We start from the raw sequence: 27,804 nt of genomic DNA, 5'->3' as shown, positions 1-27,804 counted from the left end.
GGAAGGACCACTGTAACCTGATATGCCTGACTGGATACAGACAGATGAAGGACTTTGTGTCTCCATGGAGAATTAAACAGTCTCTTTGACCAACAGGGGGCACTGTGGCATTGGAGATATCCACCTGTAAAGGCCCAGGCTGCTGTTATTGAGTGTTGGAATGAGATGTGTGAGCTTGTTTGTAGAAGAGAGAGGGGGAGATTGTTTTAGTTGTATAATTTCACCCTCTGCTGCACACATTATGGTTATTCATCAGAAAATATTTCATCCTATTTTTGGAAGGATTGAGGCGCTCTGATAATGTATCAATCATCTAAATTCTTGCTCCACCCCTCCAAGGGTAGTTAAACACCAAGAAAAATCCTCTTTTCAGTTTTAAAGCATTTATTTAGGGAAACGCATCAGATATTAATTTGTTTTTGTATATCTATTTTTTTCAGAACATTTGTATTGTGTAGCCAGGAAGCTGAAATTATGGCATGTTCTCCATCGTGGTAATTAAAGGAACATCTTCATCTTCAGATGACACATTAGCTCCGTCAAAAAGAAAACATTTTAGTATCAAAATGTACAAAATATTATCATTTGTAGAGTTGCCCCTTTATTATTTTGTCTTACTCCTTACTTCCACTCTACACTCAAATGGCTTGCGTACACGATCCCCTGAAGCTCTGTGACTGGATCTCGAGTGTGTTAGTTTTAGTTTGTGTACACATGCATAAATGTGCTCGTCCTCCAGAGGCTGGTGGTTTTAGGGGGGGGGGCTGTCAGAGCTTCTGTGTGCTATGTAGTTTAAGAGCAGCTTAACCAGCATTTCTGCTACATCATGTACACACACACACACACACACACACACACACGCACACGCACACGCACACGCACACACACACACACACTCTACTGGATCAGGAAATCTTTGTCAGTTCAAACGTATCATGTTGACCACGTCTGTGTGTATGGATGTGCTCTTATCTTCACAGGCTGTCATGGGTTTTCATTCAAAAAGCTTGCTGATTGTAACTGGTTTATGTTTTTATCTGTTTCTACATGAAGGAAAGAGTTATGGTCACATGGAGTAAGCTGCCTGAATGTGCTCAAAACAGGAGAGAGAGAGGAAAGGAGCATTTTTGCTGTTCTTATATGAAGTGCACTGTTTGCAAATGTCAGCTTGTTCACTGGTATTTTGTTTTTGTACCCAGAGTCAATTGACTTTGAAATGAAAAGCACTCACAGCAGGATGAATACAAATGACATACTGAAAGTCGAACTATTCATTAGACCCTTCTACGTATAAGAACGTTTACTTAGACCCAAGGGGATCAATGCTTCTTGCTGCTGTGTTTTTGGTAGAACATTTCATGGTGTGTCTGTAGCCGCCTTACCATACTTTAAAAAAACTCTATGGTTTGTTAAGAAATGTCATGGTATATGTCACTGCTGCTGTAAAGATTTTCCTGGTTGTTTTGTCCCGTATTTTCTACTCTTTTCTGTTTCTATGCCTATGTAACATACCAAAAAGCATAAAATACTATATCAGAATCTGGGTGGAGTAAAGGGAAAATTTAAGCTTATTATACAGTATATGAGGTAAACAGCATGGTAATCTTGTTAACCTTCATTTCTTCCATTTTACATCATTGTTCTGGTTTCCTCGCAAAAAGTAGAGTTCTGTCAAAATAAGTAGTCTATTCATTTCTTGATTGACATGAAATGTTTCAGTTTTATTATAATATTAGTCCATTATCTGGTAAAAAAAAACCCACCAAGCATTCATTTGCTGGTAGAATCTCACATAATTGACTTACAGTCTTGATCGACCTACAGTCTTAGCTGCCAATCAAAAAAAAGTAATTATTTTATTAGGCTCTTAGGAATATGAATCTGGCCATCATTTTGTAACTGAAACACAATGTTTTTGGACTAATTCATGTTTTGAATGTTTCCACTTTGATCTTCGCTCTTTGCAGAACATGCCAAATGTCAGGGACCATGATGCATCAGTGTACCTGCGCCTTCAAGGGGATGCTCTGTCTGTGGGTGGTTATGAACAGAACCCCATCTTCTGGGATGAGGTAAGCTTGAATATTACTAGAATGATTATCTGTCTCATTTTCTGCCGATAGCTTTGAGGCTCTCAAAATAAAGTTTGTCAAAATAAAGAATAACTCTATTATACTGTTTACAAGGACTATACTAATTACAAGTAATGCATTGTTAACGTTGCTCACACATCTGTAGCCTGTAGGCAGATAGCCTAGCTTAGAATAAAGACTGGAAGTAGGGGGAATTAGCTACCACATAGGGTAAGGATTACTTACTTACACAATGTGTGTTGTTTGTTTCACTTGTACAGGGACTTAGTATCACTCCTCTCACCCAACTTGCGAAGAAAGAGAATATGCGTATTTCATAGGCAGATTGATTAGCAAAACACACGCTCCAAAGATTTACCTATTGATTTTAATGACCCTATAGCTGTTCTTTAAGCACCATCCACACACCTTGTATTCTTAACTCTACTCCTGGTGAAATAGCTTTTTATTGGAATATAAAAACCAAAGCATTTCTGTAAAAGACTGAAATGACCAAAGACTGTGAAGATGAGGGGAGATTATTCAACCAACTCTTTGGCAACTATTAAAGGTAATGGTACAGGCAGTCCTTTCATGCACAGAGTGATTTTTTAAAGGGGTGGTTGACTTTTGAGATCTTTATAAAGGCCCTTATATCGACAGCAGTTTGTCAGCTAGGCTGGTAGGTTTGGAGGCAGGCATCGGCATGCTTTTTTTTCCCCCCTGTGCTGGTGTTCCTCAAGTTTTCACTGCTCATGCATTTCTGTTTAATTATTCATTTTAAATCTGTTAATGCAATGTAATCCTTGACCCATACCAATAATAAGTAATTATTAAGTAGCATTTTTAAGAATGAACCATGTGGTAAAACTTGTCGAGCCAAAAAAATAACTTTTGTATCATTTTTTTTTATAAAAGGCAACAGATTAAGTTTTTGCAGGACACTAATAATACTGACTTCATGACTTTCTTTCTCTCCGCCTGGCTGCCTGCCTGTCTACAGACTCCTCAGTGGCTTTTACATTTTAGAGAATTTCTTTGTGCAGAAGCAGCTTCTTTTGTTCTCGTTCTGCAGCTGAGCATCGCTTTGATGTCTTGAGGCGAATTGAGGAAGAAAGAGGAGATACAGAAAGGAGAATTAGCAGGGAGACGGAGAGAATAGAGGATGCCTACTGAGTGAAGATGAGCAGGATCGATGGCTTGGGAGGGATTGAGAGAAGTGTGGTGTCTAGAACAAAGAACACTGCTCCTCAGATACTTTGGTTGAGTGTCAGTGCTCGGTAATAATGCATACAGTCAGCTCGCACATCCCTGTGACATTTAAGTCTTATTCAAAAGTAAAAGTGTCACCACTGATGGACACTAATCAGCCCTTTTGTAAAGCCAAAGGAACTCTTTTCTTTCTCAACACTTCTGTCCAACTGCAAAAATTCTAACTTAAAGAATCACTTCTATTGAACAAATGTAATGTTTAGGCTGCACATTGATGCTGTTATCTAGTGTGATATGTCTGCAGTGAATCAGAAATGCAGTTAACCTCTGATGGTAAGAGAATGACTAACTGCTTTATTGCGTTCCCCCTGAGAAATGCAGGACTGATAAAATCTCTGCACAGGGCTCCAGCTGGTATGCTGGACGTTTCAAATTGAGAATCCTGAGTCAGTCAGATTAGTGTAGGAGGGGAGAATTTTAAGGCAAGGCGGTCAGCACTGAACAGCGTGAATTGTCGGAGCTAAAGACTCCATTTTGGCTCTGCCGACAAAGAGGGAGTTGCAGAGGTCCAGATGGGAGCAAATTAAAGCTTGGACAGGGAACTGAGAGGGATTTGACAGATGTTGATTCCCTGGTGAGAAGGAGACACTTCTACATATGCTACAGGATTTTGATTTTGCTGGAGTGTGTGACTCACAGTAGGTCGTCTACAGACTGAAGTAACAGTGGGCCTCATGCAAGAACATTTTCGTATTCTTGACTTTCTCTTCATTTTTTTGTACGGTGGGTTTGTAAGTGTGCCATGTCAGATTCAGCAAACGCTTCTAACTTCAGATAATTGTGTAAATGACCCACGCAAACATAATAAATGCCACCTGTGCATAAATGAGCTTGTTCATGAGAATTGTAAATTAGCATAAGTAACGCCCCGCCAATTCGAAAAAAGGCTCTGTTCCCTATGTTGAAGCCCTGCTTTCAGAGAACTATGAAGGAAAGTTGATAACTTTAACAGCATCTGCAGCAGAGCTAAGGGACCTGATGAAAATAACAAATGCTGTTTATGCCGTGTCACTTGAGGGTCATACTGTCACTGAAATAAAGAAGAGGGGGTTTGATATGAAGAGCCTATAAGATAAGATAAGACATACTTTGATGTCCCAATTGGAAATTTGCCTAGGACATAATGAAAGATGTCAAGATGTTTTGTCTTGTAAGAGCAACTGTTTACGAAGATCAGTGCGTCCTTGCAGCAGAATATTTAATTTACTTTGAATATAAATGTGTTTCCCAGGTGTCCGATAAGTTTGCCTTCAGCCTGTTTGACCTGGACTGGGACGTATTCATGCAACACATTGAGGGTGCAATCAACAGAGTTCCAGCGCTGGAGCAGACTGGCATCAAGTCAACTGTCTGTGGACCAGGTACTCACACACACACACACACACACACACACACACAGTTTTTTATGAAAATCCTTTGTGCACATTTCTTATAACATTATGCATTACAGCAGGGAACACACAACTTTCATGACACTAAAATTGGATGCGTTCTTATTTAAAATTGAAATGTATCCGTCTGTGAAATATCTTATGCACTGCTCAAACACTGCATTTGCTCATGAATTTTTAAACTAGCATGTGTCATGTTTGTTGAGGAGATAGTTAGATGAGCTCACGCCTGACTTCCCATCAGGGCAGTATCATGTGGCCGAAGTGGTTGAGTGAGTCGGTGTGTAGCCGTGCAGCCTTAAGAGTTACAGTATGGAATTGGATTTTTCATCATCGTTCGTTGTGCGATGCAGCTGTTTGAAGAGAGAGAAGTGAAAGAAATGACAGCTGAAACATACACATGTAGGGATGATGACCCGATGAAGACGGAAAACCGAGAAATTGAGAAGGAAATCTGAGAAAAATATAAATAAACAGAATAGCATGAAAAGAGAAGATATAAAGAGAGGAAGAAATAAGTGAAGATGTAAAGATGGGGTGATGAAATGTAGAGAATGGCAGAGACAAACCAAATGTAAGAAATGGAGACATGGGAAGAAAAATGAATGATGGTCAGGAGTCAAGAAATACAGCTCAGAGGGAGTGAATCTCAGATATAAATTGAGGATTTCATCAGAGTTGTTGCTTTGCCTCTCCTCAGGTGTGACTCTCGCTGGCTTTTGTTTCGTTTAAAGTGTTATGTTAAGCTGCGCTTAAGTGTTGAATTTCTATAGTCCATTTACTGAGTCCTCGACCATTTCCTTGGGAGGAGAGCACAAAGACTAGAGCAGAAATCTCAACCATAATTCAAGTGTTATGAGTTCCTTGAGTATCTATGTCCTCATACCACGTACAATAGAAAGGCAATAGAAAGGTAATTAAATGTGCCTGACGATTTTCATGTGTATCATAATACACTTGCGTGTATGTACTGTAATAATAATTGTCAGTTCAGTTCTATTGAATAACTATAATACTTATATATTTGTGCTTTCTCTCTCCCTCTGTCATGTTGTCCAGGTTTCAACCATTGGTAAATTGAAGTTAGTTTAAAGCAATTCTTACCTTTCTGGCATTTTTACACTTTTCTTTTGTAATCTTAAAATGCTACTTATAAGCGTATGGCACACTAAAATGTAAAAGAAATCCACCAGGTGTTAAAACTCAAAAATATTAAATTCTCATATATTTCTGATAAAAGTCGGACCAATCATTTTATTCGGTCTTAATTAAATTATTTGCTGAGCTTCCTGCCTGTCATCCGTCGCTCCGTTTCACTTGCGCTGTTCATGCTGTGTTTAAGTGCCATGAGAAGTCCAAAGTTTCAGACCTTTTCGGGTTAGGTTGATCTCCCTTGAATTTGCAGGTAGGAGGTTCCACTTTGACAGGCTTTCCAGTGCACTTTGCGTAGTTGGTCTGAAACTTCGGACTTCCCATGGCAGCATTTCTCTCTCAACGGCCGTGTCAGGGGAGGAGTGTAAGAGGTCAGGCAGGGGGAAGAGGGTGGGACTTTGAAGAGAAGGGCTGAGTGATTTAACTGAGACATGCAAGAAAGGTAAGAAATACTTTAAAGGTGCTTTACTCGAAATACTGAATACTGGGATGGTCCTTGGCATCTAATACCAATACACAAGGCGCTCACATGCACTAATTAACATGCATGCTTAGCTGGACCGGCTAGTGTGTTCCCTCTTTATATAGGAGAGTAAGTTATTGTTATTCTAGTAACATCTGTATTTTACATATGCAGGTAAGGTAGGTAAGGGCCAGCTTCACAGTTCAAATTGCAAAATAATGAAGAGATTTGTTTGTGTCAAATGCAGTTTGAATTTTAGAAATATATTCAGCCAATGTGTAGATATTAATGTCCAAAGACAAAATAAAAACATCTTGTTTGAGGACATAGGATTGAAGGAGTAGCTATCAGTAGGCTATAGGCTGCAAGTAATTTCAACATATTAACCCAGGGAAACGGTATACATTGAACATTTGGCAGAGGGAAAAACATTACTGAGAATACAAAACCCTTTGAAAGATCTCCTTAACGAGTCATATTAAGAGAAAATTGAGACGGGGAACATATGACCCTGGGATTCATAGATAAGATCCCCAAGCAGCAAGCCTAACGTTACGCTTCAGAAAAACCATTAACAGATGGCTCAGTAACTCATTATTCCTGAATGTTGACTGACCATTGACTAACAACAGCTAACCAGCTGAGAACACACAGTACTGTATTTAAGTAACAAACAACTTTAGAGTTACAGAGAGCTGCATTTCATTTTTCTTTTGCTAGCTGCTAACCAAACATGCAGCTAAATGCTCAAACACTAAAATGCTAAACTACCATTAAACCCCCAGTTTAAAACAATAATACTTTTTTTTTTTTAGTTATTATTATAATAATTTATTATTATCTAGTTTTTTAACCAGGAAAGTTAGCCAAAAGGGCTGCATGAAGTAACGGTCAACAAATCAACAACCACTTAAAGCACAGTAAGGACTTGAGAGACCTGGACAAAACTTTATTACTGTCACTTATCTTTACACAAAGTAAAAGTTTTATTGGGGACAACATGACACCTCTGGAGTCTATCTTACATTTGTTACCACTTTAATCTACAGTTTTTCTTGTCTGTTTTCAGAATCCTTCACAGCTGACCACAAGCCGCTGATGGGAGAAGCACCAGAGGTCAGAGGTTTCTTCCTGGGCTGCGGCTTCAACAGTGCTGGTAAGTGCTGCAGGGAGGGAAACATCGAAGAGGAAGACTTTTAAAGAATGGAAAGAAAAGGGAAGGAGATAAAAAAGGAGTGCACAAGGATGACAGAGTGTAGAGGCATCTCTTGCTGTAAACAAACGATACATATCACTCACAGTTGTATGCTTTCAAATACTTCTTGGTGTAGAGTTTTCCCTCGAGGGAACTGTGAAATGATAGAGCTAGAAAGGTCAAAGCAATCCTCAGTACATAGCAATATAAGCAGGCAGAAAACAAGCGAGGAGAAATGGCCGAAGAGTGTTTTTTTACCCACTTTGACCTAGACTTCGCCAGTCTCTGTGGACACTCTCAGGGCACAAATGAAAAATGGAGAGCTTTTCAATTATCAACGAGTCCATGGAGGACAAACACGCACACACAAACACACATACACAACAACAACCCAAGTCACTCCATTACTTCACTCATAGATGGGCTTACCTTTGACATTAGACCGGGAGGAATGAGAGTATCTCGGCAAACTGAAAGACAGAGAGAGGGGGCGTAAAGGGTAAAGTAATCGGCATCAGCGTTAACAGACGTTAAGAGAAAGCTTTTTTTCTGCATTAGAGCAAAAGGTCGAGCTCTAAAAGTTGTTATGACAAGAAGTCAGGAGGTGCGGAGAGGTGGAGCTCTAATGAGTGAGCATACAGTTTCAACTGTTTTTTTTTCTTAAAAAGTGTATTTTTTTGTGTGTTGGAATGCAAACGGCTGATTGCTGTTCTTGAGCAACATGCTTCCTTACTCTCTTATTCCCCAATCAGGTATCCACGAGACACTCATTCTGTGTGTCCTGATTGTAGGTCAAATAGTATCTAGTTATCCATTGTCAGGTTAACTAGCGCTCTGCTGTCCCTGAGCTGTTTATTCATTTACATCACATCATATCTCCTTATATCCTCTCCATATATCATGTTATTTATTAGACCCGTATTGCTTATGGTTTTACTTTTCTGCTTAAATTATTAGGTTATTAAGCAATTAGTTTATTTAATAGAAAATGAATGCCACAATTTTGATAATTCATTTGTCACTCAAGTTAATTTTTTAAAAGCAAAAAAATCCAAATATATGCTGGTTCCCATGTCTCAACTGTGAAGGTTTGTCTCTGTTTTTTAATCATGGTAAATCGACTTATACTTTCTAGTCTTCTGACTACTCAATGCACTTTCACACTACTTGTCACGTTCACCCATTCACACAGATGGCAGTGGACATCTACATACCATCTAATCTAATCATCCATTCACACCACATTCACACACCCATGCGCAACTTGGGGTTCAGTGTCTCCAGCCTGACACTTCGACATGCGGACCGGAGGAGCTGGGGATTGAACCGCTGATCTCTTGAATGGAGGACAACCGCTCTTCTCTTCATCTTAAGTTGAATGTATTTCATTTTGTAGAGAGAGACTATTGTTAAGATGAAACAAGTTTTAATCAGTTATAGACTAATTGATTAATCCGAAAAAATATAATGGATATATAGATAATATTAATGCTTTAGCCATTTTCCAACCCATATTGTAAATGATCTTTTTCTTCTACTTTATGCAAATAATAATGTAACATTCCTATCTGAATAGAGGTGGATAAGATATTGTGGTTCCCTCATCCTCTAGTTTTGATGCGTCATGCTGGAACCTAGCTCATTGAAATGGGCCCAGCATCACTGATCACTCCTCAGGTTACATCGACTTGATAATCAAGGCTTTTCCACCGGCCGTACTCAGCAAGGATATAAAAAATGCCTTTCACTTGCCTGATACATACACATTTGCACACGCAGTCACAGATAAACAAAACATCCTAACAAAGCAGGAGCTCTCTAAAGTCCACTTCTCCTCCTGCTGTCCTCTTTGCCCTTCTCTCGACTCTGTTGCTCTTTCTTTCCACTGCCTCCTGGAGCATTGAATAGTTCTGTCCATCTCACTCCATCACACAAAAACACATGCACACACATGAACTCACACAGCTAATATGGCTCAAGGCAGGACAAGACAAGTGCAGCAATTCATAAACCACAAGGTCAAGTCGACAGATTCACATTTAAAAAATCCATCACTGAGTTCTCGGTTACTTTTTAAGCCTCCAGTTGTTTCATTTTACTCGCTGGGGTTCATTTGGGTTTCCAAGCAATCAGTAACTCTGCTGAGCCTATTTGTACAATTGATCAGAGAAGAGAAGTGAGAAGGTGTGCTTGTTGCCTAGCAACCTTAAGTTACTTATTCTTGGTGTCAAAACTATTATGCTGAACTCTGAGTGCATTTATTTATTCTGATAATGGTTCTTTAATTGATTTTAACTGCTGCACATCTTCACTGTATCACCATGTTCCTCATAATTACAATACCGAGCACCTTCATCGTTCATTGTCTTCATGTTATTATGGCTAGCAGGGTTTGTGTCCCATTATTAAGCACAGAAAATTGCCTTTATTTTAGAAATTACATAATGAAGAGTGAGAACCATCAGCTTCAATGTCTCCCGGAGTGATTCTCACAGTTGGGCTTAAAAGGAGGATAGAGATGCTGATGAAGTAAAAGGAAAAAGTGCAGTGTAAAAGGCTCAAATTAAAATCACCTCTTACTTAATGCAGTTCTGAGCCATGGCTCGAGTTTTTTGTTGTTTTTACATTTCTGTTAATTTGCTGGTTTAATAAATGAGATACATTGTGTAAATAACTCAGCTTTACAGATGCTGGGCTGCTAAATATTTGAACTTTGCACAAGACCAGACTAGTCACCAATTGTAATGCTAACAAATCCTCACTCCAGCACAAGATGGAGATTAAATTGTTTAGCACATTGTACAAAAATGCATATTGCACTTTCATCCTGCACTTATATGTAGTACTCTTGAAGTCATTTTTGTGTCAGCTAGATGAAATGTAATTTAATGTGTCAGTTGCATCTGCTGAGGAGAGTATTACCCATAGAGTTCATTAGAGGGTTCTGTCTGTGCTAATAGAACTAGGGTTACAATATTGTAACTTTTGTAAGGTCTTAGCTGTTCTAAAATCACTGTAAATCACGGCCTCAAGTGGCTTATTGCTTTTATAAGCCTGGCAATGTTTCATTAAATAAATCACATCAACAAAATATGCAATTATTTATTAATAACATAATCAATCTTCTGCCAAACAATATAGCTCTTCAGCCACATTTCCCTGGCTGCTCAAACATAACATCTCTCTTTCGCCGATATCATTGTAGGTTTTTTTTGTGCATTCATTGAATGACAGCGTTAAATACTTCTAACCATTCTCGTACTGGCCGGCTGATTTGACGCAGTAATACCGAAATTGTTATGCTGTGTGTTTATAGAGTATTTTACAATGGCTTGGAAAGCAGCTGATCTGTTTTCACCTGCAAATCAGAATGCTCATTAGCCTACTATAGTAGATGAGGATAAATACAATTATGTTTGTTTCCTCCCTCTTTAAAATAATTTTTTTTCAAACCCCCAGCAGCATGTAAATGTCAAAAAAGGGAGCAACTTTTTAAACAAATATGAGAGCAATAAAGAAGAGAGGGAGTGATAGATAATCACATAGAAAGTATGAAAGGTTTGCACAGCATAAACAAACTATAATAGAGCAAGATGCTGTCCTGATAGTTGGGAAGGAGAGGGAAAGTACAAAGGCAGGGAGGAGGATTGATAAAATGAGTGGAAGCAGGAGCATAAGTGTTCACATGCAAATACACGTCCGTGTAGTTATCTTAGGTGACATTTATCAGTGCCATCTCAGCGTGTTGGTTGTCTCCATGTTGTCTTGGAAGAACTCCATCCCATACCCCCCCCCCCCCACCCCCACTACCACCATCCTCCCTCTATCTCTCTCTACCCCCTGGTTCCATCCATCCCACCATCCTGCCATTCAAACATCCACCCAGGCTTGGCCCGGAGTCAGAGTGTCCGCAGATGAGTGAAGTGATGAGAGATAAAGGGAGAGGGCATGCTGTGAGAGATGGAGATGGAGGGATGAAGGAGGGATGTAAGGACACCCTGATCGTGCTGCTGCATATTGATGTTGTGCTCACAACACATGCAAGACTGTGCATATGAGCACACAACACACAGCACACAGACACACACAGTGTATTCAAATTACCAGCAACACAACACGAGAAGGGGGTTGCTGAAAGGGAGCAGCTCATTAACCCGACAGTTTTGGGACCGGATGGATGAAATATTAAATGGCCAGTGTTTGTTTGTTGGTCAGGGCAGAAAAAAAAACAGAATGCTGCAGAATGGTGCAGCTGATGAGGTCAGATTGCTCAGGGGCAGCTGTGAGCGAGGGTCAAATGATGGAACAAAGGTCACAACAATCCTCTGTAGGTTATATGACATATAAAGGCTATTGAAAAGGACAGAAAACTCTCTCTTCTTCAAATTAATGAGAATTAGTCAACAGTCTTCCAGACAGCCTGTCAGTGAGAGAGAGAAGAGAGAGGGAGAGAGGTTCTGCTTTTTGTTAATATTTTCCACCCCCCTTTCCCAGCTAGTAGCTGTGCAATGGACCCGGTAATCTGCGACGGACACAAACTGTTTGTTTGTTCTGCTACTATCAATAATTTTCATTAGTGAATAATTTATCAGTTATCTTCTTTTGAATCATCACTGAATGGTTTCACTTTTAAAATGTCAAAAGTCCAGGGTGGCATCTTTGTCTTGTGTGATCATCAGTCAAAACAGTGCCGTCACTTTGTGCTCTGGTAATTTGCAACAGGCATTTTTTTTCGTTTGACATTTATCAACTAAATGATTAATCAAGTACAGGCTTATCAATAATGAAATAAAGTATAATTCATTGCAGCCCTGAAACGACAACTTAAAGATATTCACTTTTGAATAATATGTAAATGAGAAGCAAATTCTCACATTCAGGAACAAAAGGATAGAAAATTGAATTAAAGATCCCATATTGTACAAAGTGAGCAGTCTTTCTTTATTATACAGCAGGTTGAGGCTATATAAATACTATGAAGGTATAAAAACGCTCAATCCACAGAGAAATGCACACAGCCTGTATTCAGAAACTATGCCTTTTAAAGGAGCTGTCAGGACTTCTGTACGGTTGTGATGTCACAACTATACCATAAATAATTTAGGTAGAAAGTGCAAATACTGTGTCCCTACAGTCATTCTCTGGCTACAATCATGGTGCAGAGAGCACAGATGTGGAAGACCAAGAAACACAGGCCAATCAGAACAGACTGGGCTTTTTCAGGAGAGGGCTTAAAGAGACAGGCGCTAAAACAGAGGGTGAATACAGGTATATTCAGACAGACAGTATGAGAAATATCTAAAATAAAATTTGTTTGTTTTTTTGAACATTAAAACGTGTTCTAGTAGAAACCTAAAATACAAATATGAACCAGAAGATAAGCATTTGTCCCCTTTTAAGTGGTTCATGATTATTAAACTTGATTAATTTACTGATTGTTTCAGTAGTCCTGTAGATAGAACTTAATGTGATTATGAGATTCTGTTCATAACCATTTCTGTTATCCTCCTGTTTTTGTCAGGCATGATGCTGGGAGGTGGTTGCGGAAAAGAGCTGGCTCACTGGATCATACATGGCCGCCCTGAAAAGGATATGTATGGTTATGACATCAGGTACATCTCATCAATATAATATAGTATATTAGTATCATTATTATAACAACATACGGAGGTGAAACACAAAAAGAATTTGGGAGGTGACAGTGATCACAGAAAGATTCCTGGGTATAGCGCCACTCTACAAACATGGTTTAGATTTTTCCGTTTTGCCCTTTATCGAAGGGCAGCAGGAACCAGTACAATGAAGTTTTAATGTAGTCTGTTGATTGTTAATGACTGTGAATCTTTTGAATTACTCTCCCTCCTGTCTCAGGCGTTTCCATAACTCGCTGACAGAAAACGTGAGCTGGATCAGAGAGAGGAGCCACGAGTCGTACGCTAAAAACTACTCTGTGGTGTTCCCCTTTGATGAGCCGCTGGCCAGCCGAAACATGAGGAAGGATCCTTTCCATCAGGTAGATGAGCGGGTTCAACAGTGTGTTTTCTTGAAGTGTTCAAGGCAACAACCTCTTTCCCCTGAGAGTTAGTTACACTCCTTTTAGCTGGGGTTTGATGAGTCATTTCAGATGATGCACCACAGGTTTTACTTTTTTTCTTCTCCTCTTTACTGTACATTTAACAACTATTCCTTTATACATTTCAATAACAGGAATGAAAAGAACTATTAACTATTAGATAGTTTATACTAAAAGACAATTTTACTGTTTACTTGTTATTTTGCCCATTACTGTACAATGTTAAATTACAATTGTTCCTGTATTTTTATTACCATCCTGGATAAACACATTAAACAGTGTTTGTCTTTATTGAACGAGTAAAGTATGATTAGTCCAATAAAAGCAAAGAAAAGTTCCCCTATCCTTGCGCCTCTCCCTAAGATGTTACGAAACCATATTCATACGTATTTTTATCTTGATCTGATAAAAGTAAAGCTTAACCTTCAATTCTATTCAGCCACTTTTGTTAAGGTTAGTTGGGCTTTCACACTGTGTGAAAAAAATGTATCTCCCAGAACACCTTTAGGCTTGAGCATAACTGAGGGGGAAACTTTCAGGACCCATATCGATGAGGTTTTCTAACATAGATGAAACCAGTTCACCTCTGAAAGCCACTGGAGCATCTCTGCTGCCATACAACCTGACAAGTCATCTTTGATCACTTCCTATATTTTTAGAGGTTGTATGACTCACTTCTTGTCTCACCATTCATTCCACTCTTTTTTTTTTCATGCATCTACCCACAGCCTTCACTCATGTCTCTCATCTGGCATTCTGTCTCTTTGACATCCTTCCCAGCACATTATCCTCTTCTGTTCATCCTACTATTCAAACTTAATATCTGTTTCTCCCTCTCTCACTTCCTGTGGTTGCCACTGTCTTTGTTCTTGTTCCAAATCTGTATTTCTTGTGAAAGAAAAAGAGGTGCTGCTGTGTCTTTCCCTCTACTGTCGTCTGTAATTGCATAATTTGATTGGATAATAAAGACAGTAAGAAACGACAGTAATGTGGCGAAATCAACGTATTAACAAAGCCGCTGAAACCTCAGGTTATGAAGGCTACAACGTCGGTGTGTGCATGAATGTGCAGAGCTGACAGAGCATTGAGTTTAATTGAGTTGCTAATGCTAAAAGAAATCAAAGAAATGAAGAACAAACTGTGTGTGTTTTTGGATCTGTCATTGAATATTTTGGTACGCTAGTCTTGAAGTACTGGTGATACAAGTATATGCAAAGATGTCATCTGTCAAACTCTGACCACATCTCTCTCAGTATGTTCATCTCTCTGTCTCTCCATCTCTCTCCTCATGTCTTCTCTGCTCAAATCTGGAGGCAAATTGCTGATTCAGACTGCAGGCAGCAGTGTAATGTTTACCCAGCAGCTACATTTCTTTATGCAATCCTTGCCGACATGACTATAAATGATACACGTACTGTAGCTTTGTTAGCCTGGTCCCGGATGTCGATCAGCTTCTTTGCTCTCCTTAGCCCGACACAGACTCTTAATGGGCCTCACCACCATATTTTATGCATTAATGACCCACTTAGCCTCGCTTCTTCCTTTCCAGACTTCATTTACCTTTTAACTGTTGCAATTTCTACCCCCGCTCACGCATGCAGGCATTCTTTCAGAACAGATTAGTGTCACACAGATTGCATTAGCAATGTTGTCAATGTATTTTGTTGATCATGCCTACTGCTTTCTTACCGCTTGTTTTCTTTTGGCTTCTCTGGCATCTTTCATGTATAATAAACCAGCTTTCCCTAAGGGCTTTGTTTTAAGATGTTGCAAAGACATGAATGGATGGTAACTTTTTAAATCTTTTCTTTCAGTAGCTTGTGTCATCATAGTTAATATTCAAATTAAGGAAAAACGTACATATACCAACATGCTCAATTGGCAGCTCATGTAAAATGAGTGCTAAGATCAGTTTAAACTGAGCTGCTCTGCACTTTTCTTAATGAAAATCAGTTTCAAAAGCAAACAAACAATGACACTTCGTGAAAGCATAAGGGAAATAATGCTATCAAGCTCAATGTATTACTCATCGGTTTATAAGAGAGCTTCCCCCGGCTTAGGGGCAACACACCAGTTATGTATGATACGCGTCCAAACACCCATGCAATTTTATTTCTGAGGACCACACACTGACGCCACACCATATACGCCACAATCTTTCCAGAAAAGCAGTTTTATCACATTCAACCTTCCTGATCACCACATCCTGGTGCTGTTTGATGAGGCATGACGCGACACTTCAAAGGCTCAGTGGATTGTGGCAGCATGCAGTGTTATTTTCAGGCAGCTGCGACGGATCTAGTATCCTGTTGTACAACACTGTACCATTAAGACTTAATTACTTATTATTACCGCTCTCTCCAGCCAGCACAAAAGACTTTAATTTGCATAACAAGTGCAAGATCAGGTATTATCATGTTATCTTCAGTGTAATTATGGAACCAGATTTTATGCTAGCGACCTACACTATAGAGCACAGAAAAGACACAAATAACCACTCCCAGGTAGACCAAAGCTCAAAGGAGAGCACAGTCCCTGTGAGACGGGGTTGGCCCAACCCTCGGCTGCGGGCCTATTAGAACCCTGCTAATCACTCGTGGAGGGCCATCACCTAGCAACTAGCTCTCCTACTGTCGGAGAGCCTCAGATAAATATAGGGCTGCCAGAGTGATGAAGGAAAAAACACAGAAAAAGTCTAATTATTATTTTTTTTAATGAGCTTTTGTTCACAATACTTGCTCTTGCTCTTAATCATGCACCAGGTATTATGGCTAAGAGGCACTTAAAGAGTTTGATCCGCCGAGAAGCTGTCCCTGTACAGATAATGAGTCTTTTAGGAGGCAATACAGGATTATCTCAGAGCACAAACAGGCCATCTCTGACACTGCTTCTCACACGTTTTCTCCACCTCGGTAGCAGGGATGGTAAATATAGCTCAGTGTGGGAAGTTTGGCAAGAGACGGCTAGTTGCCTGCTACGAGGAGAGCATAGCAGAACATACCTACTAACTGTGGGCGACCATCAATTATAACAAGGACTAAGGTGGGATATGAAATATCTTATTTCAACACTGATCAGGGCAATCAAGAATTACCAGTGTACTATATTTGCAACAGTTTGTGCTAAAACAGTGTTTGACAATCACTTAAAAATAAATTCCTCCCATGTTAGATTGACGTGTAGGTCAGTTAATTTGTCGTCCGTCATGTTGTACTGGGTTTAAAACCGCAATTCCTCATCAACTTTAACATCATTGTTTTTCATATTAACAATGTATCCAATATCAAGTGAACATAGTGAAGAATTTAGCCACTAAACAGCAAGAACATTTTCTCGGGAGATGGCGGGGACCAAAGCAGAGCTAAAAGGAGAGTGACTTTTAAGCGACCATTCCAAGTGACTCGAATCACAACTCCAAATAAAAACCATGCTCAATGTGAAAATACACAACTGTTTAAGTTCCCCATAACAACTTTACAAGGTAAATCGGTTCAAAAGCCAATGATTTTTCCATTGGATTTTGGATTGTTGCAGAAAAAGCTCTGTGATAAAAATGATTTTATTATATTTTCTTAGTTTTTTGGATGAACCCCATTTTTATAATTTTTAGAGTGTAAAAGTGACCGCCAGATGTAAAATGCTATCGTTAGGCTATAAATAAAAGTCACCACCACTGGCTTCTAACTGATTTTGCGTGTGAGGCGTGATGACGTTTGACAACCCCTGTTGTTTGTAAGCAGGTGCCTTTTTAAGACACCTACAAGCTTAAAAAATTCACAAGTGGAATATTAGCTGATGTATTTTATGTTGTAGAATAAAACGTGAAAATCCCTTAAGCTTGTGTTAACCTTATCTCAGGCTTATAACCAAAGAAAAACATTGACTCTGAGACGAGACAACTGGCAGCTCAAAAATGCTAACTCATTTCTAAGTCCTAGGATTCATTACTGCAGCAATCTCTTTGTTGGAGCGGGCTTGTTGTGCTGCCCCCAAGTGGCCACAAAAATCGATTGGTGCTGCTCTAAAACAGCAGTCAAGATGCCCCTTCAGCAAGACGCGGAAGCTGTGGTTGCTTTGGCAATGTGTGTGTTCAATTCTGATATGAAGGTCCTAAAAAACAATATTACATATTTCTTGACTTTGGCATACTGTACGTGCCCTGATTCCAAAGTAAACTCAGTTTGCTGAAACCCAATTTTCTAGCTGCGTGTACTGATTTTACCTCTTTGTTTGTGTGTGCTGTTGTTTGTTGTAGGTGCTGACGGAGCAGGGCTGTGTGTTCCAGGAGAGACATGGCTGGGAAAGACCTGGCTGGTTCAACAAAGACGGACCGGCTCCTGTGAGAAGCGCACACTCCCCTACACACACATACTAAACACAAGCAAGTGCACGCTGATGATTTATTTGCATCTGAATATTGACAAAAGGCACTTGGAAAGACATAAACAATTAAGATGCAAATTTCCCCACAAGGCTTGCTGGATAAGGACTGTTGGAACAGATTGGCTGCCAATAATGGATGACACTGACACAGTATCTTTGTCTTTCTCTGCAGTCGTAATGATTAATTAGCCTCTAACTATTTGTTTGTCTATTATCATAAAGGTTAAAGACTATGATTACTATGGGGCTTATGACACTAAGAAGAATGTGAACTACAAATACAACGAATTGCTGGGCAAGGAGTACACCTTTGACTTTCCACCACATCATGAAGTGGTAAGATACCAAGTGTGAGAGTGTGTATGTGTGTCTAATAAATTAGATCAATTCTATTAAATTACAAGCAACTTCCTGTTTTGTTAAACAACTGTTGACCAAAAAAACCTCAGGGTCACCAGATCAGTGTGAATGCCCTCTGATGGCTCCTACGAGGAAAGGGAACATGTGTCCTCATGGGAAATAACAATCGTGGACAAATGACAGTGATGAGAGGACATGCAGCGAGGTTTATGATGCATAAAGTGCATACCAAACTAACACAGCATCTTAGAGGACACACCTCAAAGGGGGAATTATTGCCAACCTTGACGTTGGAACTTCTCAATAAGTTTATCTTCACAGTTCTGATGGATGTTTCCTTCAAGAATGTGGCTATATCCAGTCCTCTTAGAAATGTCATGTTTGGCAAAGAGAGGAAGATGTTTTTATTTAATGTCTGTGTTAATTGCATGTGTTGTTTTTGTTGTTTTTAATGCAGATTAAGAGTGAGTGCCTGTCATGTAGAAACGGAGTGGCAGTGTTTGACATGTCCTACTTTGGAAAGTTCTATCTCACCGGACCAGATGCCAAGAAGGCGGCCGATTGGCTGTTCACTGCTGATGTCAACAAGAAGCCAGGTCAGTCCGCTGCAGCAAGAACACGCATAAACACATGCACACACAGACACAAATTCACAGACAGATGGAGAAAAGATTGACAGAATGAAGAGGGCAGATACATGGATAGGAGGACTAAACAAGATGCCAACATATGAGCAAAATAGTCTACTCTTCCACAAAATGTCAAATACCACTAATATTAAATGGCAGTATATGCTGTAGTCTCTCTCAGGATTTTTTTGTAACTTTTTTCTGGGCTCGACAGGATTTGTTTTTAACCCGAAGTGTAAGAAGCAGTGAGCCTCGTCCTCATTGAAATCAATTGTATTAGAAGCAAATTTGTTTGGTTGCTGTAATAAAACATTCATTATTTCTATGTCACATTTAACTAAACTGACATATAAGATAAGATAGTCCCTTTTTATTAGTAAGTATAACAGTATATAAAGAGATATTTCAATAAAAAGGTGTCTGTAAGAAAATGCAAAATGTTATAATGAATACGTAAACATTAAATTAGCCTGCAAGTAATATAAAAATTAGCACAGTTAACATTGATATTGCACATGAGTGAGTTGTTAGTTTTGGTATGGACAGTCTACTTGGAGCATTGTTGTTTATAAAGCATGACTCAGACAGCAGAAAGGAAGGACCTACGGTATCTCTCCTTCACGCACAGCAGATGAAGCCGCCTGTCACTGAAGGAGCTACCCAGTGCTTTCAGAGTGTCCTTTGTGGGGTGGGACATGTTCTCCATCAGGGATAATAGCTTAGCCATTATTCTCCTTTCTCCCACTGCCTTCACTGTGTTGAAAGGGCATCCAAGGCCAGAGCTGGCCTTCTTAACAATGTCTGTTAATTGCCTAGTATCTTAATTACTAATACGTTGACTACAAATGCTGAGCTGTGGAGCCTTGCTTTCAAAATCAGCAAACTTACAGCCCGCTTTCTACAATGACATTTGACTGATGTCTTGTGCCAACATCTCCTTCCACTCACCCTCTACTCATTATGACAACTAGATCGCACCCCACCTACAAAGGTAGTTTCTCAAAAGCTTTTTCAACATATTTCGATGACACGTGACCTTGCTCTCCCACTCTTTTTGTCTGTCATGCTCTCTTTCTTGCTCTCAGTTCTCACTTACTGCAAATAAAGTGGTCACACTCGCTCCATGAATATTTAATGTCTTGGCTAACACATTTAGACAGCCTTTTCTTTAATACCAGTAACAGGGGGAAACTGTAACATCAATCACCCATTCAAATGAGAGACTACGGCCGTTATAAGCATGTCACTGCAGCCATCAGCTCCTTTGACCAACGGATGAAGGATATGTTATTATTTTGTCCCTCCTAATTGGATACAGACTAAACTCATTAGGAAATTATTTTAATGATGTTCTCATTAAGAATATGTTGAAGTGATGTTCTCAGCTTTGGTTTGGTTTTAATTTCAGTTGTTTCCTTGGTAGCTATTGTAAAAGAAAAGGAAGATGTTCACATATATCAGAGGCAGATATTATAATAATTGCTCCTTAAAAGCAAGTTATGAAAGTACACTTGAATATCTAATAAATCTATTCATATTCACACACACGGGGCCAGGAAAGCACACAGACACACAGGCTTACAGAACTGGATTACTCACAAAGAATCGGTTACAAACAGAAGACTGACCTCAAATTCTGGTTCATTTTTTATCCTTCCATTTCTGTCGGCATGGTTCCAAGAGACTGCACACTTTAAATTGGCTTACAAAATCTGCCACGGGAATTAATTGTATTATTTGTGTGTTTGTTTCAGGCTCCACTGTGTATACCTGCATGCTGAATAAGAGAGGAGGGGCGGAGGCTGACCTGACGGTGAGCAGACTGGAGCCTGGAGCTGCTAACCTGCCCCTGGCACCACAATCCAATGGTGAGTGAGTGAGTGATTGCAGGGGTTGGCGGTTCGATCCTGATTTCTCCCGTCCACATGTCAAAGCGTCCTTGTGCAAGACACCACACGCATACTTGCATGGTAGCTTGCTGCCATCATTGTGTAAATAGGTGGATGCTAAATTGTTACGCACTTTGTATAAAAGCGCTATATAAATACAGTCCATTTACTATATTTCTACTGTATTGCTATCTCTCTTTTTTATCACTCCATCACAGTGGTATTGTGTTATTTTAACTGTTGCTGGATTTAACACTCACTGTGTTGTATCTTATTTTGGCCTTTTAATGTATTTATTGTTCTGCCTCCCAGTAGCTGTCAATACTGTATGTTTATTGTATTAATCATTATATTCTTCTGCCTATGATGTTATCTTTTGTCGTCTTTATTTATGTTTATATTTGTTGTTCTAGTTTTCTGTCATTTGTTGTCTGGTTCCATCTATCTCGTCATGCTCACCTTAATCACTGTGAATTTATTTCCTTTCCCGCCTTTGCTGCAGGTGACGCATACTACCTGGCCATCGGAGGCGGTGTAGCAGAACACAACTGGAACCACATTAGGACAGTTCTTCAGGACCAAGGCTTCAACTGCCAGCTCATAGACCACTCTGAGGACATGGGGATGATCAGCATCCAGGGACCAAAGAGGTGAGGGAAGAAGAAGGAAGGGGAGGGACAGAGGCAAGATCATCAAAAGGACAAAGGGAATGGGTTAGGGTAAAGCACATTGAAGGAGAAAGGGTAGCCATCTAATGACGGGTTATGATTCACATCCTGGACGCAAGAGGTGGGGAAACTGAAAAGACGAGCTGTTCGATCGATAAGAGGAGAGCAGGTTAAGTACCTTTTCTCAAGACTTGGCCATGGGCATAAGAGGTGAGAGGGTGCACGGACGGGAGGGTTGATTGAAAACAGGAGGCAGATGCAGGGAGGTTAGAGGCTAATTCTGCGGGTCAAAGTAGAAATTGGCTGTTTCATGATGTTGTGAACCCTGCAAAGTAAATTAAAATCAATTTCTCATCTGACTGAGAGATAATGATAAATATTACTCAGAGCAGTTGCACTCTCTGAGTTTACACCTCGGGTAAGAGGTCTATGGCCATGACCCTTCACTGTCTGAGTTATAGGAGGGCCTGTTCAAACATATGAGGCCCCAAGGAGCCAAAAGCAACTGGATTCAAGCTTGTGTGGACCTGACTGTGGCATGATTCCAAATGAATGATGATTCCTATGGTTTGTGTGAATTTTAGCAATGCTAGCAGGGTGGCTAGCATGGATATCTAACGCCTCATAGTAGAGACTGGGGATAATATTCAATACCAAATTCAGTGTAATTAGTCCATAAGTCTATTAGTAGTTAAAGATAATCCTATAGAATTGCATATCATCACCTGCGCCGTCTGCAATGATGTAAACACTGCAACGATGGCCTTCAAGGACTAAATGCCAAAACTCTATTTAGCAGATATACTTATTTTGTGACTGCTGTAACTGGAGGGCTCTGATGTACAGTGAGGTGACAGACTGGCAGGTCAGCAGGCGTTAATTATAAAGCAAAATAATCAAAACAAGGTTGCGGTACATCAGCATGTGTGTCAGTTGTGTCCCTGGACCCAGCGTCACTGTGTTAATCTGCAATAACATGTGCTTGAATACCAATCAGGTCAGATACTCATAGGTGCGTCAACCTTCCTGTGAGGCACCGCACCCTCTCACCACAGCTGATGCCAAACCATCTACCATCTGTCGTATGGTCTCATGAAATTTTACAGCTTGCAGGTTTTAGATCCCTGAAGGAGGACAGCCAGGGAGGTAGTTGGGGCAGCTTTTCTCTCTTTAACTCTGGTTTTGTCCAGTCGAGATTTTTCAGAAAATTACTTGAACTGAAATTTGAACTGAGCATGTCCAAGTATTCCCTTTTTGATCCTCATCCATCAGAACCATCATCTATTGGTTTCTTCATCTTAGGATGAAAAAGTTAGTACTGCACAGGTGAAAATGGTACTACTGCACATTTGGACATAGGATGTAGTCCAAGCTTGTCACTTTCTTCTTGCTTCCAACAGTTTCCCTTTTGTTCTTTCCTCAAAGCTGGGCCACCTTTTACCTTTCCCCAATCTCATTCTTTGAACTCCTTATCTATCTTTTCTTCCCCTCTCCACCTCCTCTCCTCCCCAGCTCATCGCCCTGCTCCTTTGTTCTTCCCTCCTTCCAGCAGCAGGGTTAGGCCACTCTGCTCTCTGTGCGGGCTGTTGATTTCTTCTCCTTTAGGCTTTTTCTCATCTTTTATTCTTCTGAATTTCTTTTCTCTCAGTCTTTATGTCTCTGTGGATCTTATCCAGCTCCTTTTACAATCTGTCCTTGCTCAGTTGTCCATTCTGGCCCAGCGTCCTCTTCCCCTTTTTCACATTGTTCTATCCCTCTTGCTGTTATTGCTTACGTCAAACCAGAAAGCAGTGCGCCACTAGCAGCAGTTGCCATAAATATATATCCAGGTAGATTCTGTATGTATGTGTGTATGTATATATACTGTATATGGATGTGTGTATGTGTTTTCATTATAGATGCACACATTGCTCATTGAGTTTTCTTGAGCATCCAAAGCATACTCAGCTCTTGAGTGTTTCTGTTTGCATCCGTTTCCTTGTGTGCGTGTCAATAATATAAAGTGCCTCTCTCTCTGCACAATACCGTATTGAATCTCAGCTTCTCCGTATTGTTTCTGCCACATAAGAGGGAGCGCAGAAAACTGACTCTCCTATGTTAGGATGGTTTTCTTACGTAGCAAAATGATCTCTTTAGAGAGCTGCCTCATTCTCTCGACTTACAGCTTTCCTCTCACACAGCTTGATAGCACGCTCCAAAGGGAGAATCTACTGCTTGATTGTTCGCTTTGCAATAATGAACCTTATTTTTAATATATGAAAAGCTGTGTGTGTGTGTGTGTGTGTGTGTGTGTGTGTGTGTGTGTGTGTGTGTGTGTGTGTGTGTGTGTGTGTGTGTGTGTGTGTGTGTGTGTGTGTGTGTGTGTGTGTGTGTGTGTGTGTGTGTGTGTGTGTGTGTGTGTGTGTGTGTGTGTGTGTGTGTGTGTGTGTGTGTGTGTGTGTGTGTGTGTGTGTGTGTGTGTGTGTGTGTGTGTGTGTGTGTCCCCCTCCACAGCTGAGAGCCACAATTAAGTGGCAAGACAGAGAAACAAATTGGTGGTTGCAAGACTGCCTCAACACACACACACACACAAATACACAAACAGAGCCATTCACTGATTATATTTAGCTAATTGGCCTTGCTCTTGGACTTGGTTGTTCATGGAAGAAAGCTGTGCTCAAGCAAGGACAGAAATTGGAGGACAGCCTGACGAAAATAATATCTTGTGCATCATACAGCACATTCATGCATAAATGCAAAGGATGTTTTATTTACATTTGAACATACCCGCATGCACTCATTTCTGCATCCAAGTATGACCACATCAGTTGCATCACCCACACATATGCACAAATGTAACCTGAGCCCTTTCCCCAAATATCTTCAACCTTGGCTTCCTGCCACACTGTTGCAAAAATATCTCCCAGAAAAGGCCTCTACCTGCCCACTCACAAACACACACGTAGCAAAGTAAGTTAAACTTAGTCCTTTTTTTCCCTTGTTGACTCATCTTTATGTAATATTGATTTTAAGATTGTGTGTGTGTTGTGGGAGTTGTTAGCTTCTACAGCATTAGGACAAGTACTAATCTGATAATTTGAGTATTACACAAATACAAAACAAATACATTAACCACCAGTTGGGCAGGTTCAAAACGAAAAATGTGTTGAACAACTGACACTGTTTTTGCATTCTCCTTAAATGCAGTCGGGAGGTGCTTCAGGAGGTGTTGGAAACAGACCTGAGCAACAAAGCTTTCCCCTTCTCTACCCACAAAGTTGTCAACGCAGCAGGGCATCAGGTGAGAAGACACACACTTACTACCTCAACTTATGCCTACAGTAATTGGATGTGGCACATTTGTCAGCTTCAAAACAACCCTGTCAGTGCTAGTTAAATAAATACATAGATACTGCTTCTATGCTTTCCTATACTGTTGAGTGGAACTGGTTCATTATTTCAAAGGTTCAGTCAACAGAGATTGTAGACTTTGAGTGTGGGTGGGTGAGTGGGTGGGGTGGGGGTCATGTGGCATGTCTCAAGGCATCCTTGTGTCTTAGATATTAAGTCTGCCAACGCCTTTTTTGTTATGCTCTACATCTTCCAATATTCTCTCTATTTATACTTTTTCCCCCTGAAGTCTAAGAACTCAAAGCTCAATGTGGTGTTATTTACCAGCAGTGGGGAAATCATACATTTATACTAAATAGGGCTGGGCCATTAATCCAACTTTACTTACAATTATGATTTTTCTGTCCAATAACTATGAAAATACAATAATTAAGATAAAACAATTTTGTAACAATGCTCTAGTTTTGTCTTGTGTTGTAAATCCAGCAGTGCACTTTTGCTTTTTTTGCTGAGTTAGTGACTTTATTATGTTGAATATAGTTACCAAAATGTTGAATATACAGTATGTTCAGGAGGGTTTTTTTTTTTGTTTGTTTTGTTTTTTTTTTACATTATTTCTATAGATAGATAGATAGATAGATGGATAGATAGTATTATACATTACTATTTTTTATTTTTTTATTTGTTTTTCAGTTGAATTATATTTAAAATTCAAGACCACTGTTAAAAAGTTAAGGACATGCATGATGTTTCCGAAGTCAGTGAGTACTCAAGTTAAATCATCTTTTTTTTCAATAATGGAGCAGTCCTAATACTTGATACTAATACTTAAGCTGTATTTTCCAAACAATACTGCATTAAGGCTCTCAGTCTGACCTCCACACTGTTCCTGGCCTCAGATCAGAAGAGCATGTTGTACCGGCCCATGCAGCGACACATATGTCCACACTCGCTCGCTCTGTCTTAGTTGCTCTTGCATGAAATATGTAGCGCTCCAGTGATTGCAGTCAGCGTCTTGTCACAGCTCTGTAGAAGTGTGTGTGGTGTGTGGTATGTGTGTGTGTGTGTCTGTGTCTGTGTCTGTGTCTTGTGCTGCGTTCCAGCTGGTTGCTGGCGTCGTCCGGGTGACATTTTAATGGCTGGACTGCTGCGAGAACAGAGCTCTCTCTGCCCTCTGCTCCCTTCATAGCTCATTAGATTCTCTCTCTCTCTCTTTCTTCCTGTGCTGGCATGTCTGTTAGCTCATGAATTTATGTTTATATGCATGTTTGTACTTGTGTCTGTGCTTGATGTCTGCCTGCTAAATGTTTGAGTGACAGTGTGCATAAGGCATGCATGTGTTTCTGTGTGTTTAAGTTTGTCGCCTGTGTATCTGGTGGAGTGTGTGTGTTTGGATTAAGCGTGGGCCTACGTGTACCTTCCTCCCCAGAGTTCCACTGCGTACATATGGGGCCCAGGGTGATTCCTGGCTGGGCAGATGGCCTGGCTGTCACAGCACCCACTGGGGGAACTGTTGGAAAGAATTTTCTCCCCTCATTTTCCACTCCTTTCCACATTTTCTCACTTGCTTCCTTTCCTGTCTTCTTTAGCTTTCTCTCTTCTTTCACATATATAATTTATCATCCTAACGATTCTGGTATTTGTCAACCTGGGTGTTTTCCTCATAAGGTTTGTATTGTGTCTATAATAGCCTGACAGATACAGGAAAGTTAAATAGAATTCGTCAAACCCTTGTTTGTTTAGTTTGATTAAATAAAAATGTAAGTAGTCCCATGGAAATCCTTGTGACTGTTGTTGCAAACTGCAAAGTATGACAGACCCACTTCTTGTCACCCTGCTGGCGGACTTGTCTGCTTTATTAATGTGCACACACCGTTTCCTTCACATTAAAGTGAGGTTGTAGCTTTCCTTTGATCCCGGTGATGTAGGAGAAAGCACAGGGAGGTAGTTTATCTTTTCAGAAGTTTCAGAATTATAAAAAAAACTAAATGTCAAGATACTCACTGTGCAGTTTTCATCATTTTCCACTACACCAGACAGATTCTACTTGTGGGTAATTGTTCCACAGCTACTGAGCAGTTCAGTACAGCAGCTACAGAGATTCCCACACATTCTGTGTTTACTTGCAGTTTGAAAGGCCCCTTTTTGACATGATATTTATTAAATTGAAATTTTTTTTAAAGCTGTGTCCCATTCAACACTGCTCTTATTGCATTTTCAAAAATCTGTACAATGGAAGTGGTGAGTAAAATGTTTTCATAATGGGTAAAAGCATTGGAATAACTACCTGGTTGATCAATACTTTATTTTTGATTCAAAGTGTCTCCTTTCCTACCTTCAGTTTGCCACAATTTTCCTGTTCATCATCTTGTACATTTCACCTGTTTCTGCCTCTCAGGCCCTGTCTCTATCCACTTCCCTTCACTGTTTCTCTCACTCCCTCTTTACTCTCCTCCTTTCCACCTGTGAAGCCCCATCAGTCTCTTTCAAAACTCAAAGCAATTTGGACACTCATTTCTAAAGGCAGATTACAGTTTCCCTGTTTCCCTCTTTATGCTCCTTATCTTGCCTTTTAGCTTTCCCTTCTTTAGCAACAGCAGTGCTGTTAGTAAATGCATGAAAGGTAGATCCGGTACTTTAAAGGTAAAGTGTTTGTTTTTGCGTGTGAGATTGAGCACAAGCAGAGGCATGGCAGCTTGGTCCTCGACATGCCTCTCTCCATCTCTCTAAGCCTCCCCTCTGTCGACCAGGTGCGAGCTATGCGTCTGTCATTTGTCGGAGAGCTCGGCTGGGAGCTGCACATTCCCAAAGATGCTTGCCTTCCAGTCTACCATGCTGTTATGGCTGCTGGTGCAAAGCACAGCATCATCAACTCAGGCTACAGGGCCATCGACTCACTCAGCATAGAGAAAGGTAATTTTTTTTAA

The 27,804-nt window shown here is 40.1% G+C and overlaps 1 protein-coding gene across 2 annotated transcripts in view; it reads left to right on the top strand.

Annotated features, from left to right (window-relative positions):
• sardh (sarcosine dehydrogenase) overlaps positions 1-27,804 on the top strand; it is a 44,562-nt gene that overhangs the window by 9,596 nt on the left and 7,162 nt on the right. For both annotated transcript variants that reach the window (XM_083929302.1, XM_083929301.1), the window contains exons 8-19: positions 1,968-2,072; positions 4,576-4,705; positions 7,420-7,506; positions 13,067-13,157; positions 13,417-13,558; positions 17,874-17,957; positions 18,224-18,337; positions 18,819-18,957; positions 20,745-20,858; positions 21,382-21,529; positions 24,734-24,827; positions 27,628-27,790. In XM_083929302.1, the coding sequence (XP_083785428.1) occupies positions 1,968-2,072; positions 4,576-4,705; positions 7,420-7,506; positions 13,067-13,157; positions 13,417-13,558; positions 17,874-17,957; positions 18,224-18,337; positions 18,819-18,957; positions 20,745-20,858; positions 21,382-21,529; positions 24,734-24,827; positions 27,628-27,790 (1,411 nt within the window). The remainder of the gene's footprint in view (positions 1-1,967; positions 2,073-4,575; positions 4,706-7,419; positions 7,507-13,066; positions 13,158-13,416; positions 13,559-17,873; positions 17,958-18,223; positions 18,338-18,818; positions 18,958-20,744; positions 20,859-21,381; positions 21,530-24,733; positions 24,828-27,627; positions 27,791-27,804) is intronic.

Source organism: Echiichthys vipera (assembly GCF_963691815.1).
Source record: "Echiichthys vipera genome assembly, chromosome: 16".
Lineage (NCBI taxonomy): Eukaryota > Metazoa > Chordata > Actinopteri > Perciformes > Trachinidae > Echiichthys > Echiichthys vipera.
Note: the sequence above shows the minus strand (reverse complement) of the source record. Positions and strands in the feature narration are given on the sequence as shown.